The sequence below is a fragment of the Corylus avellana genome, chromosome 4 (genome assembly GCF_965113065.1).
Source record: "Corylus avellana chromosome 4, dhCorAvel1.hap1.2, whole genome shotgun sequence".
Taxonomy (NCBI): Eukaryota; Viridiplantae; Streptophyta; class Magnoliopsida; order Fagales; family Betulaceae; genus Corylus; species Corylus avellana.
Window position 1 is genome coordinate 13,369,442 of NC_142493.1, and position 20,776 is coordinate 13,390,217.

Here is a 20,776-nt window from a genome sequence, read left to right on the forward strand (position 1 = left end):
ATATGAAAATAGTTACAGTCTGGCCGCCGCTTGATGTGTCACCTACGCACAGGTGCGATCGATCGCAGCCTGTGTGCGCTCGATCGCACATGGCCGCTTCACTGCTTGTCTTCTCTGGTAGTGCGCTCGATCGTAGGGAACCTGCACTCGATCGCACTATCAAGGGCTCCAACTTTTCCTAATTTCTCTCTTTGAGCCCAAATCTTCCAGATTTACTTCATGTTCTTTCAAAAGCCTACAAAAGCATGGAAAACACATAAATGAACTAAAATGGCATAATTTAACAACACTTAAGGAATTAACGCATATAAGTTTAAGGGCTAAAATATGAATATTTTGGCACTTAACACATCTCCAAACTTACATATTGCTAGTCCCTTAGCAATACAAAACTAAAAACAAAATGAAAAACAGAAAACCAAAAAGATAAATCCATCTTTCATGGGATGTACGATTGCATTTACAATATGCAACAAGCCTTTTAAACCCTTAGGAATTCCCTAGAGGACGAGTGGAGTCTCGTGAGGGTTTTCGAGAAATGTTCCCCACAAACATCATGCATAGTTCATGTTATTCCAAAAATTAAAGTATCACTTCAAGATCATGATTTTCATTCATTAGTAAGCTTAAAAAGATGAACTCCATCTTCTCAATGAATTGGAATCTCAAAGCTTAATTACTTACAAAGGACATGCTAAAACATCACAAGTTTGGAAAACAGTGTAAACTGAACTAGCACATTAATATGAAGCTTCCAAGTATTTTCAATGTGCAATGTCTCCATATCTCAAGGTTCACTGAAATCCCTATTAGAATGAACAATAATGGCATATATATATTTTTTCTCATCAGGTTGTGCAATATTTGGTTGCCTTAAGCTTTCTAATTGACCCATGTAACGACTGTTAAGTCAATGACTCCCAAATCAGATGGTTTTAGGGCATTAGGTGTAAAGACACCCCTAAGGACTTACTAACTCGAGCCAAAAATGCTACGAAACAAAACTAACCATGACATTAATCAAATTAAAATTCTTCACCTTTTGACGTGAACAGTCAATGCTTTGAGGTGAGAGGTCTAGTTACTTAGTGAAAAGCTTATCAATGATCATATTTTTTTTTTCTCGTTTTATCACATATATATATGCCAAAGTATCCATCTAATAAATCATCTAGTTTCACCCAAAATATAGAAACACACATATCAGACTTCATGTCATACCCCACAAATTATGTGCTAATGTGCTCGTTAAGATCAGATCAAACATGTGAATTCTCAACTGTTTAAGCAAGTAACCAAACTGAAAAATTCAATTATCAGATCATGTGTTCAAAATTTTAAGCTCACTGATGAAATTAAACCACAATTCTTTTAGATCAACTTAAAATTTTAAGGCAAACATGAACACACACACACACACATATATATATATATATATATTCACAAACAACAAAAATAAAATAAAACTGGAATTTTTTCTTTTTTCATAAAAAATAAAATAGAGCTGGGACAAAGTGTGTGTAAAGTGTCTCCCATATCCCCAAACTTAAATTACACATTGTCTCCAACGTGTCGATAACATGGAAAAAATTTACCCGGGAGATGGACGAACTGTTTAGAATAGTATGGCTCATAGCACACCTCCAAACTTGAATTGAAACACACATGTCCCTGCAAAACACTAAAGTAACAAAGGAAAACAAAAACAAAATAAAAAAAGAAATAAAAAAAAAACCAACAAAATAAAAACGATATGCTGTGGGGTGCCTCCCATGAGCGCTAAATTTAATGTCTTCAACCAGACAGTTGTTCTCCCCTTATTCTCTTATTTCTGTCCTGAAGAAGATGCTCTAGGATTGGGTATTGTTTGGGATGGGAATCCACCATGTTTTCTGTTACTCAGTTCCTTAGCCATTTGCCCTATTTGGACTTCCAATCTTTGCATAGCTTGCTCGGTTCTTTGTATCGCTTGATCGGTTTTTGAATTGATTTGTCTTTGATCATTCATGAATTCCCATACCATACTCTCCAAGTTATTCTGCTTTGATTCTTGGCTTGGTTGGCTTGCTTGTGGGTTGTTCCTCTGCTGCCCTTGATGGTTCAGAGTATTTTGATTGTTACTCCATGAAAAATTAGGGTGGTTTCGCCACCTTGGATTGTAGGTGTTGGAGTAGGGATTATTCTTGGGAGGATAATTGTTCTGTCCCACATAATTTACTTGCTCTTGATCTGTAGATGAGTACAAGGGGCAAGTCTTAGTAGTGTGATCAAATTGAGAACATAAAGCACATACCTGAGGTTGCTCGACTTGTTGACTAGATGAGACGTTTTGAGCAGTCATGGCTTTGACAATCATATCCAACTTTCTTTCCACAACAGCCATTTGATTTGGGGGTCCTCCACTCAGGTTCACTTCATACATACCCTTGCTCTTTACTCCTTGCCTCCCTTTGGATGAGAATTGTTGGGAGTGTTCACTTAATGTCTCAAAGAGCTCTATTGCTTCCTCACTGCTCTTTTCCGTCAGCACACCTCCACAAGCTGAATCAACAATACCCTTGTTAATATCATTTAAACCTTCATAAAAGCTTGTACCTGATCATCTTGAGGCATGTTGTGATGTGGACACTTAAGAAGCAGCATATTAAAGTGATCCCACGCTTTAAAGAATAGATCTCCATCTTTTTGCTGGAATGATTAAATCTCCCTTCTCAGCTGCCTTGTCTTCTGAGCGGGGAAGAACTTCTTTAGGAACTTGCAGGACAACTCCTCCCAAGTATGAATAGATTCTGCAGGCAAAGAATTATGCCATAACTTAGCATTGTCTTTTAAGGAAAACGGGAATAAGACTAACCTGAGCCTCTCCGTAGTTAGGCCTTGAATGTGCTGAAGTTTATAGAGATCAAAGAACTCTCTGAGGTGCAAGTTTGGATCTTCTGTGGCTGTGCCTCTGAAGTGAGTCAAGGCATTTAGTATTTGTGGTGATATGTATTAATTGCCTTCCACATCCGGTTGATAGGCTATGTATAACGGCTGGTTGAGATTCTTTGGGATGAAAGATTGCTTCATGGGCCTTCGCAGCGGCAGGTTTTCTGGCAGCTCTTGCATTGTCTCCTGAACTTCTTCTTCTTTTTTTGCATTGGAATTGCCTTTATGCCATTGTCGAATGGTCCTCTCAATTTCTGGATCAAGTGGAAAAATGGTTGAGGCTTGAGATCGACGACCTTGTAAAAGAAGAATTTCCCTTGTGGTCACAGCAGCTTCAGTACTATTGTGCGGAAGTCCTCTGGAACAGCGCTTGATTGCAGGTTCGTGCGCTCGATCGCACTACGCTCGATCACACTTGGTTTCCGCTCGATCGTAGTAAGAGAATGCCAGGTGCTGTCAGCTGGGACAGAACAGAAACAAAGAAGTAAATGGACAACTAAAAAAATATTTTTAATTAAATTAATTTTTTTTTGATAAAACAGAATTAAAAATAAAAACTAAAAATAACCAAGTAAAGGAAACTAATTCTAAACACAATTTAACACAATCCTCGGCAATGGCGCTACAAACTTGTTGTTACAAATATCTACCTAATTAATAGGCAAATAATTGTATGTTTTACCCTCAAGTGCACAATATCAACATAGTAGTATAGGATGCAAGTACAGGGTCATTCCCAAGAGGATTGATAAATTATGCTTAAAAGTAAATGATAAGCACCGAATGTTGCACATTCAAGCCCCTTAATTTGCATATGTTGATTCCTTAGCGTTGTTATTTGTTTGATTTTGTTTTGTTTTTGTGTTTTCAAGTGTTTAATAAAGTATACAAGAAAATCATTGATTTTAGGCTCAAAATGCAATTCAAGTACTGTAGCAGTTATTGTAGTAGGGGATATTGTAGCAAATTATTGTAGCGGTTACTGTAGAAAAGTCACTGTAGCACGTTACTGTTGCTATAGTGCGCTCGAGCGCACACGGGCGCCAGAGGCAAAACAGACTCCGAAATTGAGAAGGAAAGTTTTTCTAGGTCTCCCAATCCGACTTGGAGACTGAATTGTGATTTTTATAGGATTCTTAGTGCTTCTAGGATTCTCCTAATCCCTACAAATAGGCCTCTAAGCATTGAGAAAAGAAAAACCGCTTTCTAGAGTAAAAATTCAGTAAATTGTCTTTGGAGCTTAGAAGATCGTGAACGGCTAAACCCTTTCGTGGGGTATTAATGTAACCCTATCCAAGCACAATGGTTTGATTGTATTTAATTTCTAGATTTTCAATTTATGCATGTTGATTGTATAACTATGAGAATTGCTATCTTTTGATTATGTTCTTAATTATTAAATGCAATTGTTCTTAAATTCCAAAATCAATATTTGTGAAATTTTTCTCTTGTCTTAGAAAGTATTTTACTTTTATTGAAATCAAATCATTCTTGTTTTCTGTGATTATGAGGATGATGTTTATACAATGGGTTTAATTGACATATGATCAATAGGATTTGATAGGCCATGCCTAGGGAAGACGGATTGTACTACACCATAGTTTAGTGTAATTTAGATAGACAGTCCCTGCCAACCGAAGATGGGTTACATTTATTCATTGATTGTATGTATCCTGTTAAAGAATTTGATAATTTATACTTAGGGAAGACGGGTCGTACCGCATTTTAGTGGTTAGGTGGACGATCCATGCTAACCGAAGATAGATTATGCTTATTCATTAATAAGATAGATTCTTGTTTATTTATAACATGCATAGAATGAATTTCTGGGATTAATTATGATTAGCTATTGTTGTGCATATAGAGGTGAAGTCAATACCCTACGCTCTTTCTCATATATTTACTCTTTTTATTTCCGTTTATTTTATGCACTTTAAATTAACACAAACAAATCATTCTCCTTTGAATTAAGTTAATTTTAATCTTTTGAATTTTGATAATAAAACCCCTGTACTCCTTGAGGTTCGACACCCTCTCTATAGCCGTATCCTACAAAGATTCGTCCTATTGCGAGTGGTTATTTTTATAATTGATATTTTTGGTTACAAAATACCACATCAGTAAATTCCTATTTAATTAAACATATAAAATTCAATTGTCACGATTGAATTTAATATAATAAAATAAAAGAATAACTAAAACTAAAAAGGATTAGGGTTTTGATATCCACTACTAATCAGACTAATTAAGATAACAATATGCCAATGCTCTAATTATACCGGTATATCTAATGTTTGCCAACCTAAGGGTATGGGTGTCTACTCCTTAAGCTATTGATTTCCCTAAGCAATGAATTAGGCATGGGTGTCTACTATAATTCTTTTCTTTCTTAAAGAATTTAGCATTGGTGTCTACTAAGTTGTTCTTTAAGAAAGCATAAATCTGTGAAAATCGACAAACACACGAGGCTCAGGGCATGGGTGTCTACTCCCGATTTCCCATGTTGATTAACCAAAGAATCTGGTGTGGATATCTTTTGTTACTCTTATTAAACCAAGGACTTGGTCATCCAAATTGATTTAACTAGCTAGTCCATACCACATGGATATATTGGCCAGACAAACACATATGAGGAACACAAGATAACATGTATTAATCAAGTTAATTACACCAAAATATAATTGTAGCAAAGACGCCAATATTGCAATCATAAATAGACATGATTAGGGCTTCAATCTAGCCCTAATTAAAAATATTAACTACATAATGAAAATAAAAGGTGGAAGAGAAGAAAACCCAAACTCCTTTTGATCTAGCCTTCAATTCCTTTCCAGAGCTTGTGCCTCTTTCTTCACACCTATTCCTAGAGGCAAAGAGGTCTATTTATAGGCTTTAGAAGTCCTTGTTACACTAGTAAACCTAGGAAATTCGTAGGGTTTTATTCCTATTACAAGTGGGAGTTGGACAACCTTAATATGGAAATAGTTATAGTCTGGCCGCCGCTTGATGTATCACCTGCGCACGGGTGCGATCGATTGCAGCCTGTGTGCGCTCGATCACACATGGCCGCTTCGCTACTTGTCTTTTCTGGTAGTGCACTCGATCGTAGGGAACCTGTGCGTGATAGACAAGTCAGCTGCCAGCCTTGTTATGGAAAGTGCAACTTTTAGGGTTTTGTAACTTAGTGCGAACTAGGGCTCAAACCCTACGATTTTTAGGGTTTCTAGAGTATTCTTAAGGCCTATAAATAGACCCTTAAGCCTATAGAATAGACACACTTTCCAAGGAGAAAAATTGGAGCTCTTCAAGTTCAAGTTTTATGGTTTATTCTTTTCCTTTCTTTTATTTTATTTTCTGAAGATGTTTAACATCAAACTTATGTGTAACTAATTTATTTAGTAGGGCTAGATTGAAGCCCTAGTTATGTTTAGTTAATATTCAATATTGGCCCCTTTATGATGATCATGTTGTGGTATTTAACTTGATTAATTCCTCCTTTCATGAATTCCTCATATGTGTGTGCCCAATCAACATATGCATGTGGTATGGACTAGTTAGTTAAACCAATTTGGATGACTGAGTCTTGGGTTTAATAAAAGTAACAAAAGAAATCCACACCAGGTTCTTGGGTTAATCAACATGGGAAACCGGGAGTATACACACATGCCCTAGGCCACATGTGTTTGTCGATTGCCACATAATTTATGTGATGTAGGACATGTGTGTCCCCACCCCTAAGAATAAATAGTTTACTTTTAATCATTTCCCTACTAGGAGTATATTTACTTTTCCTATTAGAATTATATTTACTTTCCCTACTAGGATTATGTTTACTTTCCTAGTAAGATTAGATTTACTTTCTCTACTAGAAGTAGGTTTACTTTTACTCCAAGGATTTCTCTTCTATAAATAAGCTAGCTTATTATGTAAAACTCAACTCATTGAATTATTATCAAATCAGAGAATTCTCTCTAAATACTCTGCGGAGTTTTATCTTTCTTTTAGCCTGCGGGCTTGTTTTTATCTTTTTGGGTAGAAGACGAAGACGCTTCTCCTCGCAGAATCAAAGACGCTACTCTTTGATTAGTTACCTTAGTCTTCCGCTACGTCAGTTGGTATCAGAGCAGGCTTTATCCTGATCATGACCAATCAGCGCAATGGTGACGATTCCCTTAACGACGCTGCTCGTGACAGGGAGGATCCTTGGAGAGCCGAATTCTAAGAGGTCCAGCAGATCCAGCAAACGATGCAACAGGAGATACGACAGGAGATGCGCTAGATGCGGGAGATAATAGAGCGCATGCACATAGGTCCTTATCGTAATCATAGGGACAATGATGCCCATGATCACGATGGGATCCGAGTGAGGCCTATTCCTCACCAACGACTTGCACCTATAAACCGACCACCGGCCTATAACGATCTTAGTGATGATGAAGACTTCGCTGAAGGAGTATTCGGACGGGACATTGGGGTAGATCGAAGGGGAGGATTACGTAGAGGAGTTGGTCGTGGCGGCACAGGCTTCAGAGGATATGAGCGCGGTAGAGGTAGCCATATGGGGAATGTCTATGAAGGCGTTGGCTATCAGGATGCTTATGGAGAGCAACCTAGACGTTAGGATTACGGTAAAGAGGAATCCCATGAATACCGAATGAAGATTGATCTCCCATCATTCAACGGACAGCTTCACATCGAAGATTTCTTAGATTGGGTGATGGAGGTACAGAGGTTCTTTGATTACATGAGTATTTGCGAGGATCGCATGGTGAAGTTAGTGGCATACAAGTTCAAGGGAGGAGCTTCTGCTTGGTGGGAAAAATTACTGATTTCCAGAGCCCGACAAGGGAAGGGACCTGCAACTTCATGGTTGAAGATGAAGCAGCTATTTAAAACACAGTTTTTACCACCGGACTTTGAGCAACGGCTATTCCAACAATACCAAGAGTGTCGACAAGGAGGTCGGACCATCCAGGCGTATGTTGATGATTTCTATCGCCTATCTGCTCGGAATGATCTCATGGAGACAGAGGATCAACAAGTTGGAAGGTTTATTGGTGGACTGCGTCTGGCAAAACAAAATAAGGTTTCTATGCATCCTATCTTTACTTTGAACGAGGCAATTAGTTTGGCAACCCGAGCAGAGAAGCAATTGGAGAGGCCTAAAGCAACAACCTGGGAGCGAAACCTGAGCGATTTGACGAGACCAACACAGGGTAGGCGAAAACAACCTCTAGTCCCGGCTGTCACACCAAGTCAACAATCCATACGGACGGCCCAGTCTAGACAAGTGTTTCAAATGCAACTAACCGGGACATAGGTTGCATCAATATCCCTAGAGGCAGATGGTGAACTTGATCGAACCCGAGCCAGAGGAAGGGTCCGAGAATGGAGATATTGATACACCCGAGTATGAAGAAGAGGAGTTGGCTGACGCTGATGAGGGAATCCCACTTTCCCGATCCTTAGTAATTCAACGTTTACTCTTGACACAGAGGCAAGAGGATCAATCTCAAAGGCACAAGATTTTTCATACTCGCTGCACAGTCAACCAGAGAGTATGTGATGTAATTATTGATAGTGGTAGCGGGGAGAACGTAGTGTCTAAGGAGATGGTTTCAAAGTTGGGTTTGAAAACTGAGAAGCACCCAGCTCCATATAAGATCGGATGGATCAAGCGGGGAACCGAGACACTAGTAATTGAGAGATGTCGTTTCACATTTTCGATCGGTAAGCATTACTCAGATTCTATTTTGTGTGATGTTGTGGAGATGGATGCATGCCACTTAATCCTGGGAAGACCATGGTAGTTTGACGTGGATGCCCAGCAGAAAGGAAGAGCCAATGTCTACACTATCTTTTGGGATGGTCGGAAGATAACATTTCAACCCTTACAGGAAGTCAAAAATTCTACTCATTCCAAGGGAAAGCCAGTCCTCCTATCCACTGGATCAGAATTTATAGAAGAAGTTAAGGAGGCCAGAGACATCATAGCATTGGTGACCAAGGGAACCCCGGGCTCCGTCTCACAAGAAATTCCCAAGATAATGCGACCGATGTTAGAAGAATTCCAAGACATCATGCCTGAAGAGATGCCCAAAGGACTGCCGCCCATGAGAGATATCCAGCACTATATTGACTTAGTGCCGGGAGCAAGTCTCCCGAACTTGCCACATTATCGAATGAGCCTAAAGGAGAATGCTATTTTGCAAGAGCAGGTCGAGGGGTTAATTCGGAAGGGACACTCGCGAGAGAGTATAAGTCCATGCGCAATACCGGCCCTACTTGTACCGAAGAAAGATGGGAGTTGGCGAATGTGCGTGGATAGCCGGGCAATAAACAAGAACACGGTCAAATATTGGTTTCCTATTCCCCGAATAGGTGACATGTTTGATATGCTATATGGGGCTAAGATTTTTTCGAAGATTGACTTGAGGAGTGGATATCACCAAATCTGTATACGACCGGGAGATGAATGGAAAGCAGCATTCAAGACTAAAGAGGGGCTTTATGAGTGGATGGTGATGCCTTTCGGCCTTTCGAATGCACCAAGCACTTTCAAGCGACTCATGAATCAGGTACTAAAACCTTTTATCAGAAAATTTGTCGTTGTCTATTTCGATGATATTCTTATCTATAGTTGCATCCCGGTGGATCACATAGATCATATGAGAAAAGTGATGGAGGTCCTCTGTGAAAATAAGTTGTTTATCAACTTAAAGAAGTGTAGTTTCATGATGGAACAGTTACTCTTCCTCGGATTAGTAGTCGATGCAGATGGAATCCGAGTGGATGAAGAGAAGGTGAGAGCAATCCGAGAATGGCCCACGCCCATGTCAGTGGGAGAAGTAAGAAGTTGCCATGGGTTAGCAACTTTCTATAGAAGGTTCGTTCGAAATTTCAGCAGTATTGTAGCACCGATCACAGAGTGTATGAAGAAAGGAAAATTCAATTGGGGTGATGAAGCCGAGCAAAGTTTCTCAATCATCAAAGAAAAGCTATGCACAGCACCTGTACTTGCCTTACCTGACTTTGACAAGCTGTTTGAAGTTGAATGTGATGCATCAATCGTCGGGATAGGAGCTGTGTTATCTCAAGAAGGGAAGCCCGTAGAATTTTTTAGTGAAAAGCTCGGGGAAGCAAGACAGAAGTGGTCAACATATGAGTTGGAGCTTTATGCTGTCTTGAGAGCCCTCAAGGTGTGGGAGCACTCCCTGATCCAACAAGAGTTTGTCCTTTATACAGACCATCAAGCATTAAAGTTCATCAATAGTCAAAAGAATTTGAATCGGATGCATGCTTGGTGGGTTTCTTACACCCAACGGTTCACTTTTTCTCTCAAGCATAAGTCGGGAAAACTAAATCGTGTACATGACGCTTTAAGCCACCGAGCTACCCTGCTGATCACCATGGAAGCTGAAGTGACTGGATTCGAGTGCCTATAGGAGTTATATGAGGAAGATGAAGATTTTGGTGAAACATGGAAGCATTGCAAGGCGGGGCAACCAATTTCTGAGATACATATTCAGCAGGGGTATTTATTTCATGGGAATCGGCTATGCATTTCGAGGAGTTCCATACGGGAACAAATAATCCAAGAATTACATGCTGGAGGTTTGGGTGGTCATCTGGGAAGAGACAAGACTATTGCTCTGGTAGAGGAACGGTATTACTGGCCGCAACTGAAGAAAGAAGTAGGTAATTTTGTCCGACGATGCTAGACTTGTCAGGTCGCCAAGGGGCAAACCCAAAATACGGGATTATACATGCCTCTACCAATACTAAAAGCACCGTGGGAAGATGCATCCATGGAATTTGAAATGGGTCTCACGAGAACCCAACGAGGAGCAGATTCTATAATGGTAATTGTTGATAGATTTTCCAAAATGGCTCACTTTGTTGCTTGCAAGAAAGCATCTGATGCGGTTCAAGTGGCCAATCTATTCTTCTGAGAGGTGGTTCGATTGCATGGAGTCCCAAAGTCTATCACCTCTGACCGAGACACCAAGTTCTTGTCTCACTTTTGGCCAACATTATGGAGGTGGTTCGACACAGCATTGAACTTTAGTAGCACGAGTCATCTGCAGACGGACGGGCAGACAGAAGTTGTTAATCGAACTCTAGGTAATTTACTTCGATGTATTGTAGGTGACAAACCAAAGCAGTGAGACTTGGCTTTAGCTCAGGCTGAGTTTGCCTACAATAACATGGTGAATCGATCTACTGGGAAGGCACCATTTGAAGTCGTCTATGGGAGAACTCCGAGACTTGCAGTAGATCTTGCAGCTTTACCTAAGCTACCCGGTGCAAATGTGGCAGTGGAGCATTTAGCAGAATGGGTGAAAGCTACCCAAGAGGGCGTTCGTCAGCATCTGGAAGAATCCTATGCTAAGTACAAGACGACAATAGACAAGGGTCGGTGATCGAAGATTTTTCAAGAAGGAGATCTTGTGATGGTGTATCGACGCAAGGGGCGACTGCCAACTATTACTTCTGGAAAGCTGAGGAATAAGAAGTATGGTCCACGCAAGGTACTAAAAAAGATTAACGACAATGCATATGTCATCGATCTTCCAGAAGAAATGGCGATATCCTCAACATTCAACGTGGCTGACATTTTTGAATATTTTCCACCAGAGGAGTCAGAACTTAACTCGAGGACGAGTTCTTTTCAAGAAGGGGAGACTGATGTAGGACATGTGTGTCCCCACCCCCAAGAATAAATAATTTACTTTTAATCCCTTCCCTACTAGGAGTATATTTACTTTTTCTATTAGAATTATATTTACTTTCCCTACTAGGATTATGTTTACTTTCCTACTAAGATTAGATTTACTTTCTCTACTAGAAGTAGGTTTACTTTTTCTCCAAGGATTTTTCTTCTATAAATAGGCTAGCTTATTATGTAAAACTCAACTCATTGAATTATTATCAAATCAGAGAATTCTCTCTAAATACTCTGCGGAGTTTTATCTTTCTTTTAGCCTGCATGCTTGTTTTTATCTTTTTGGGTAGAAGACGAAGACGCTTCTCCTTGCAGAATCAAAGACGCTGCTCTTTGATTAGTTACCTTAGTCTTCCGCTACGTCATTATGCTTTCATAAAGAACAACTTAGTATACACCCATGCTAAATCCTTTAAAAAAGAAAAGAGTTAGAGTATACACCCATGCCTAACTCGTTGCATAGGGAAATCTATAGCTTAAGGAGTATACACCCATTCCCTTAGGTTGACAAACATTAAATATACATAATATGATCAAAACATTGGCATATTGATATATTATCTAAATATAATTAGTGGTGGATATCAAAGCCCTACCTTTTTATTATCATCAAATCAAAAATCAATCTTTGTCTTCTTATACTTTTGGAATTAATTTTAAGCAAAATTTAGCAATCCTCGTGGGAATGACCCCGTACTTGCACCATATACTACTATGTTGACCTCGTGCACTTGCGGGTAAAACATACAATTATTTGCCTATTAATTTAGGTAGATATTTGTATAAATACCCACTAGATGAGAAACTATTTGAGAAAACTCAAAGTGTTCCTCCCTGATCTATAGACATTTGAAATCACCTTGCAACAGAAAAAACTTATTCCCTTTGGTGCAAGAGAAGGAAAGATAGGTGCTTCAACTTTAAAGTGCAACAGTCTGGCTGAAGATGTTAAACTTAGTGCTCATGGGAGGTATCCCACAACATATCCTTTTTATTTCCTTGTTTATTTGTTTTTATTTTATTTTTAGTTCTTTTTGTTTTCTGTTGTTATTTTAGTATTTTGTTTTGCAGGGACAAGTGTGCTTCAATTCAAGTTTGAGGTTATTCTATGAGCCATGCTATTCCAGACAGTTTCGTCCATCTCCTGGGTAAGATCTTTCCATGTTATACACACATTGGGGACAATGTGCAATTTATGTTTGGGGGTATGGAAGACACTTTACACATACTTTGTCGCATTTTTTTTAAGAAAAAAAAAAAAGAAGGAAAAAAATATGCATGTTCATGTTTGTCTTAAAATTTTGGTTGATCTTAAAAATTGTGATTTGATTCTCATTGATGAGCTTAAAATTTTGAGTACATGATCTGATGATAGGATTTTTTAGTTTGGTTACTTGCTTTTGGCAATTGAGAATTCACATGTTTGATCTGATCTTACACAAGCACATTAGCACATAATTTGTGGGGTATGACATGAAAGTCTGATGTGTGTGTTTTTATGTCTTGGGTGAAACTTGATGACTTATTAGATGGATACTTTGGCATATATATATATATTTGTGTGTGTGTGTGTGTGATAAAAAGAAAAAAAAAGAAAGAAGAATAAATCGTTGATAAGCTTTTCACTAAGTAACTCGACCTCTTGCCTCAAAGCATTGAGTGTTCCTGTCAAAAGGTGAAGAATTTTAATTTGGTTAAAGTCATGGTTAGTTGGTTTCGTAGGCTTTTTAACTCGAGTTAGTAAGTTCTTAGGGGTGTTTTACACCTAATGCCTTAAAACCACTTGGTTTGGGAGTCATTGGTCTAACACTCGCTACATGGGTTAGTTAGAAAGCTTAAGGGAACCAAACATTGCACAGCTTGACCAAAAAAAAAAAGAAAAAAGAAAAAAAAAAAAAAGTTATGCCATAGTTATTCATTCTAATGAAGATTTCAGTGAACTTTGAGATATTGAGGCAGCGCACATTGGAAATAATTAGAAGCTTCATATTTATGTGCTAGTTCACTTTGCACAATTTCGAACTTGTGATGCCTTAGCTTATCTTTTGCAAGTGATTAGACTTTAAAATTTCGAATTCATTGTGAAGATGAAGTTTATCCTTTTAATCTTACTAATAAATGAAAATCATGGTTTTGAGTGATATCTTAATTTTTGGATAGCATGAACTTTTCCATAATGTTTGTGGGTAACATTCTTAGAAAACCCTCATGAAGCTTCACTCGTCCTCTAGGGAATTCGTAGGGGTTTAAAAGACTTGTTGCATATGTTAAATGCAATCGTATATCCCACGAAAGATGGATTTATCGTTTTGTTTTCTGTTTTTCCATTTAGTTTTTAGTTTTGTATTCCCAAGGGACTAGCAATATGTAAGTTTGGGGGTATGTTAAGTACCAAAATATTCATATTTTAGCCCTTAACTTATATTTGTTAATTCCTTAGTTTTGTTAGTTTATGCCATTTTAGTTCTTTTATGTGCTTTTTATATTTTTGAAGGCATTTGGAAGAAAAGGAAGCAACTTCGGAAGTATCAGGCTTAAAGAGCAATTTTGGGAAAAGCTGGAGGCTCTGGTAGTGCGATCGAGCGCACTACAAGCAAGGACTAGACGCAAGGCGTGCGCTCGTGCGCACAAGAAGTAGCCTCGATCGCTTTTGCGATCGAACGCCCAGCACAGATGATCGATCGTAGTCCTGCGATCGATCGCAAACAGGATGCGATCGAGCGCACCTGTGCGTGAGGAGCAAGCCAGCCACAACCTTTTTATGCAATGTGCTTCTTTTTGGGTTTTGAAGCCTTGTGCGAACTATAGCTCAAACCCTACATTTTTTAGGATTTCTAGAGTATTCCTAAGGCCTATAAATACACCCTGAAACCTTTAGAATAGATACACAATTTCCAAGGAGAAGAATTGGAGCTCTTCAAGTTCAAGTTTCGGGTTTATTCTTTTCCTTTCTATTTTATTTTTAACATCAAATTCATGTGTAACTAATTTACTTAGTAGAGCTAGATTCAAGCCCTAATTATGTTTATTTAACATTTCAATATTGATGCCTTTGTGATGATTATGTTGTGATATTTAACTTGATTAATTCCTGTTTTCAAGAATTCCTTCTATGTGTTTCTCTGATCAACATATGCATGTGATGTGGACTAGTTAATTAAATCAATTTGGATGATCGAATCCTCGGTTTAATAAGAGTAACAAAAGAAATCCACACCGGGTTCTTGAGTTAATCAACATGGGGAACCGCGAGTAGACACCCATGCCCTAGGCTTCATGTGTTTGTCGATTTCCACAAATTTATGCTTTCTTAAAGAACAACTTAGTAGATACTCATGCTAAAGAATTAGAGTAGACACCCATGCCTAATTCGTTGCTTAGGAAAATCAATAGCTTAAAGAGTAGAAACCCATACCCTTAGGTTGGCAAATATTAAATATTCATAATTGATTGGATCATTGGCAAATTGTTATGTTATCTAAATATGATTAGTGGTGGATATCAAAGCCCTACCTTTTATTATTATCAACTGAAAATCAATCTTTGTTTTGTTTTACTTACGAAATTTATTTTAAGCAAAATTTAGCAATCCTTGTGGGTATGATCTCGTACTTGCACCATATACTACAATATTGTTCTTGTGCACTTGCGAGTAAAACGTACAATTATTTGCCTATTAATTTAGGTAGATGTTTGCACAACAGATATTCGATTTAAATTGAATCATTTGAAGTTTCCATTGGATGAAAAACATCAAATAAACAATCACAATGAATCACACGAATTTAATCTTGCAATTGAACAATAATAGAACATCAAATTTATTTTGATATCAAAATCTTATGAACAAAAACACAAAAGTATGAACGTACGTCAATGGTGAGGCTTTAACCTCAACCTTAGTTGAAGAACTTAGCCTCTCATGACTAAACACAACATAATGAGTTCAATTGATAGCATAAAATTAATCACACTTACAAAAGAACGCAAAATTCGAGCTTGAAGAACGTGATACCTCGAAAATAGTCAGAGAATGGCACCTCCAATATATTTTTACAAGAGAAAAATGTGTTATTTATAACCTAAACTAGGGTTTCAGCCCTGCTAGGTCAATATGAGTGAACTTGATCGCACCCTAGATGCGCTAGAGCACACTCAGGACTTCATTAGGTCTTCCATGGTGCAGGCATGCGCTCGATCGCACTTCCAGGGATCTTCAATTCCTTTGCTTATTTCCACCCTCAAACTGCAATTTTCTCTCAATGACCTGCAATACACCAAAACCCCAAAACTAACAAAAAACATGAGAAAATAACAAAGCTAAGAGCTTAACAAACATAAGTTAAGGGGCCCAAATATACAATATTTAGCACTTATCAAATGCGCCCAAACTTATTTTTTGCTAGTCTCTTAGCAAAACAAAATTAAAAAAAAAAAAAAAATTTAAAACAAAAAACATAAGTCTACTGCAGTGGGAGAAACGATTGCATTTAGCATATGCAACAAGCCTTTTAAGCCTCTAGGCATCCCTAGAGGACAAGTGAAGTCTCGTGAGGGTTTAACAGTAATGATACCCACAAACATTTTATGCACTAAGTTATTTGACAAACAAGTCCTTCTACACAAACACATGGTGTATACATCATGAGCAGGTTTAATACAATGAACACCACAATCACATCATCAAGACAACCACAAATCATTCAACTCAAAGATGGAAATTTGAGACAACACATGCTCCAATAAGTGCAATGTGAGACTAACATATAATCATGAGGCTTCAATTTATTCTCAAAGTTGGGTGCACCATAAAAGTCAATGAAATTCACTCAAATGAAACAACCAAGGTGTAAATCAAGACATGCAATTTTTTTTTTTTTTTTTTGGTAGGCTGTGCAATGCTTAGCTTCCTTAAGCTTTCTAATCGACCTATGTAACGAGCGTTGGGCTAGTTACTCCCAAACCAACTGGTTTTAGGGTACTAGATGTAGAAACATCCTTAAGGGCTTAATTACTCAAGTCAACTAGGTTACGAAGCCAAACTATCCATACAACCGACTAAGTTAGATTTCCAATCTTTTACTCGAACACTCAATGCTTATTACGAATGAGGTCCGGTTACTCAATAAGGAAGCTCAAACTGTTTTTTTTTTTTTCAAGCCAAGGTTTCATCACATTTATCCTACAAATCTCAAGATACACCATCATTAAGTCAAATCTTATACCTCTCAGATTCTATGCTAGTGTGCTCGTGGTGATATACTCAAACATGTGAAATCACTCTAATCCAACTATGAGTCAAAAGACTCAGATTACTAATGATATGTTGTGTTCAAGATGTTAAACAAACCAATGACATGCAAACCACAGCATAGGTGTTACCCATGCTTAATCAATAACATAGCAAATTTTTATTTTTTACAAAAAAACAAGAATAATCAAGGAAAAAAAACAGAAAAACGCCTACCCTACCCCAAAACTAAAATGACACATTGTCCCCAATGTGTCCAGAAATACAATACTAGATGAGCGGTGCAAGTCGGGTGTAACGTAGGAGAATGCTCCCCCAAACTTGAATGGTAGACACTTGCCCTGAAAAACACAACTGAAACGAACAAACAAGATAAAATGATAAGGAAAAGAATGAGGGTTTCCTCCCACACGCGTCAAGTTTTAAGCCTTCAGCCAAACTCTCCACAAAAGACAACAATCATTCTGAATAACTTGGATCCTCCAACAATGTCGTCTCAACCTCTATACGCCTCAACTCCAAGAATAGTTTTAATCTCTGTCCATTCACCTTGAAGGTGTTACCATTCTTTGGATCCTCAATCTCGATGACCCCATGAGGAAAAACTAACCGAATAATAAATGGGCCTGTCCAATGAGATTTCAACTTACATGGGCAGAGATGCAATCTTGAATTGTAGAGAAGGACTTCCTGACCAGGTTCAAAAGATCGTCTCAAAATGCACTGGTCATGAACCTTCTTCATTTGTGCCTTGTACAACTTTGCAAAATCATATGCATCATTCCTCAGCTCTTCTAATTCATTGAGTTCGAGCTTCCTTTTTGAGCGGCCTTCAAAAGATTGAAGTTCAGTTGCTTGATAGCCCAGTATGCTCGATGCTCCAACTCCACAGGACGATGACATGCCTTCCCGTACACAAGCCGATAGGGTGACATCCCAATCGGTGTCTTGAATGCTGTATGATACGCCCATAGTGCATCATTCAACCTGAGAGACCAATCTTTCCTTGTAGGGTTCACTGTCTTCTCCAAAATGTCTCTGATCTCTCAATTGGATATCTCCACTTCTCCACTTGTCTGTGGGTCATACGGGGTGGCAACCTTGTGGGTGATGAAATACTTCGTCATCAGCTACTCAAAAATTAGGTTGCAAAAGTGCTTACCTCCATCACTTATGCAACCGCCTCCACCCATTTGGACACATAGTCCACAACAACCAAAATGTACAAATAGCCAAAGGAGTTCGGGAAAGGTCCCATAAAATCAATGCCCCACACATCACAAATCTCCACAATCAAAATGGGGTGGAGGGGCATCATATTTCACCTATAAATACTCCCAAGCTTCTGACAATGCTTATATGCGGCACAATACACATGAGAGTTACAGAACAAGTTGGGCCAATAGAAGCCACACTGCAAAATTGGCCAATAGAAGCCACACTTCTTAGCACTAAGGTGGCCTCCACATGGATGATCACGACAAAAGGAGATGACATTGGATTGGTCATGCTCAGGTATACACCTCCAACTGATCTGATCGGGACAATACTTTAATAGGTAAGGATCATCCCAAAAAAAATACTTCACCATGGACAAAAATTTGAACTTATCTTGTCGCCCCCAATGCAAAGGCATTTGGCCGGTGACGAGATAGTTCACTATGTTAGCAAACCATGGTGCGGGATTGTGAGCAATGTGCATCAATTGCTCGTCAGGGAAGGTCTCAAAAATGGGTCTGGCATCCTCAGTGTAATCCACAGTCAACCTAGACAAATGATCAGCCACCACATTTTCGAAACCCTTCGTATCCCGAATTTCTATATCAAACTCTTGAAGTAACAAAATCCACCGGATAAGACAAGATTTAACATCTTTTTTTGAAAAACGATACTTTAATGTTGCATGATCCGAGTAGATGATGACTTTAGATCCTAACAAATAGGATCTGAACTTGTCCAGCGCAAAAATGATTGCCAACAACTCCTTCTCAGTGGTAGAGTAATTGAGTTGTGCATCGTTCAGAGTCCTGCTCGCATAGTAAATGACATGGGGAAGTCTATCAACACGCTGCCCCAAAACAGCTCCGACTGCATAATCTGATGAGTCACACAAGATCTCAAATGGTACACCCCAATTGGGTGGCTGAATAATAGGCGTGGATGTAAGAATTCTCTTCAGATCCCAAAATGCTATCTTGCAGTCCTCATCAAATACAAATGGGGCCTCTTTCACTAACAACTTGCACAAGGGCCTGGTGATCTTGCTAAAGTCCTGGATGAATCACCTATAAAATCCTGCATGGCCTTGAAATAAGCAAACCTCCTTTACTGTACGTGGGGGTGGAAGGTTGGAAATCAGACCCACCTTCGCTTTGTCAACCTCAATCCCCCACTGAGATATGACTTGCCCTAATACAATACCTTGCTTGACCATAGAATGGCACTTCTCCCAATTAAGTACCAGGTTCTTCTCATTGCATCGCTTTAAAACCAAAGTGAGGCGGTGCAAACACTCCTCAAAGGATGAACCGATGACAGAGAAATCGTCAATGAAAATCTCCAAGAAACGCTATACCATGTCAAAAAAAATACTGATCATGCACCCCTAAAAGGTAGCGGGTGCATTGCATAACCCAAAGGGCATGCGACAATAAGTGAATGTCCCAAAAGGATAGGTAAAATTCCTCTTCTCCTGATATTCGGGGTCTATAGGGACCTGTTTATATCCAGAATAACCATCCAACAAACAATAGTACTCATGTCCAGCCAAGCGCTCCACCATCTGATCAATAAATGGAAGTGGGAAATGATCATTCCTAGTGGCAACATTCAACTTGCGGTAGTCTACGCATACTCTCCATCCTGACTGAATTCTTGTTGGGACCAACTCGTCATCCTTGTTCTTAACTATCGTCAATCTAGCTTGCTTGGGCATGACATGAATCGGGCTTACCCACTTGCTATCAGAGATTGGATAAATGATCCTTGCATCCAATAACTTAATCACCTCAGCTTTTTTATCCTCAATAGTGCAGCTGATAGATTCCTTGTGCTCTCTTAAAACCTCTAACAATTTTTTCTCTTGAGCATCAACCAAATTCGAAGCTATAATCACAGGCAAAGAATTTGCTGGACCTAGGAACTTATACTTAATGTTATCCGGTAGAGGCTTAAGTTTCTTCTTCGGGGGATCAGGTACTACTATCTCCTCCTTCTCACTGCTCGCCAGAGGAGTAGTCTCCAAAATCGCATCTGCTTGCTCAAACAACTTATCCAAGTGTAAATCCACTCCAAACTGAGCAAAGCATGCCTCCAGGGGGTCCTCAATGCTTGATTCATCCACAGTCTCCTCCATGATCTCCTCTATCAAGCATACATTTCTCACCTCATCATATTCCAGTGGTTGCTTGCTGATATCAAAGATATTCAACTCCACTATCATATTTTCGATTGAAATCTTCATCACCCCTATCCTGCCATTGATCAGGGCGTTTGCCATAGCTAAGAATGGTCACCCTAGAATCACCGATATCTGAATCCTAACATTCTGGACTGGCTTTATGTCTAGCACAATGAAGTCCACGGGGAAGTAAAACTTATCCACCTTGATCAGAACATCCTCAATGATTCCCCGTGGTATCTTAAATGACCTGTCAGCTAATTGAAGTGTCATGGACGTGCGCTTCAATTCTCCTAACCCCAATTGCAGGTAAACTGAATAGGGTAGGAGATTTACACTCGCTCCAAGATCCAAAAGAGCCTTCTCAATTCGGCTGATTCCTATCGTGCAGAGATGGTAGGACACCTAGGGTCCTTATACTTAATGGGCAACTTGCACTGAAGGATAGAGCAAACTTGTTCCGTCAGAAGTG

At 39.0% G+C, this 20,776-nt stretch overlaps 1 protein-coding gene across 1 annotated transcript; it reads right to left on the reverse strand.

The window, feature by feature from the left end:
* Positions 1 to 17,363: 17,363 nt before the first annotated feature.
* On the reverse strand, positions 17,364 to 20,403 carry LOC148586343 (uncharacterized). The gene is made up of 4 exons (XM_088515575.1): positions 19,621 to 20,403; positions 19,270 to 19,473; positions 18,578 to 19,176; positions 17,364 to 17,859 (listed from the first exon to the last, which is right to left on the reverse strand). The coding sequence occupies exons 1-4, from the start codon at positions 20,401 to 20,403 to the stop codon at positions 17,364 to 17,366; spliced, it is 2,082 nt and encodes a 693-aa protein (XP_088371701.1).
* Between the last annotated feature and the right edge of the window lie 373 nt (positions 20,404 to 20,776).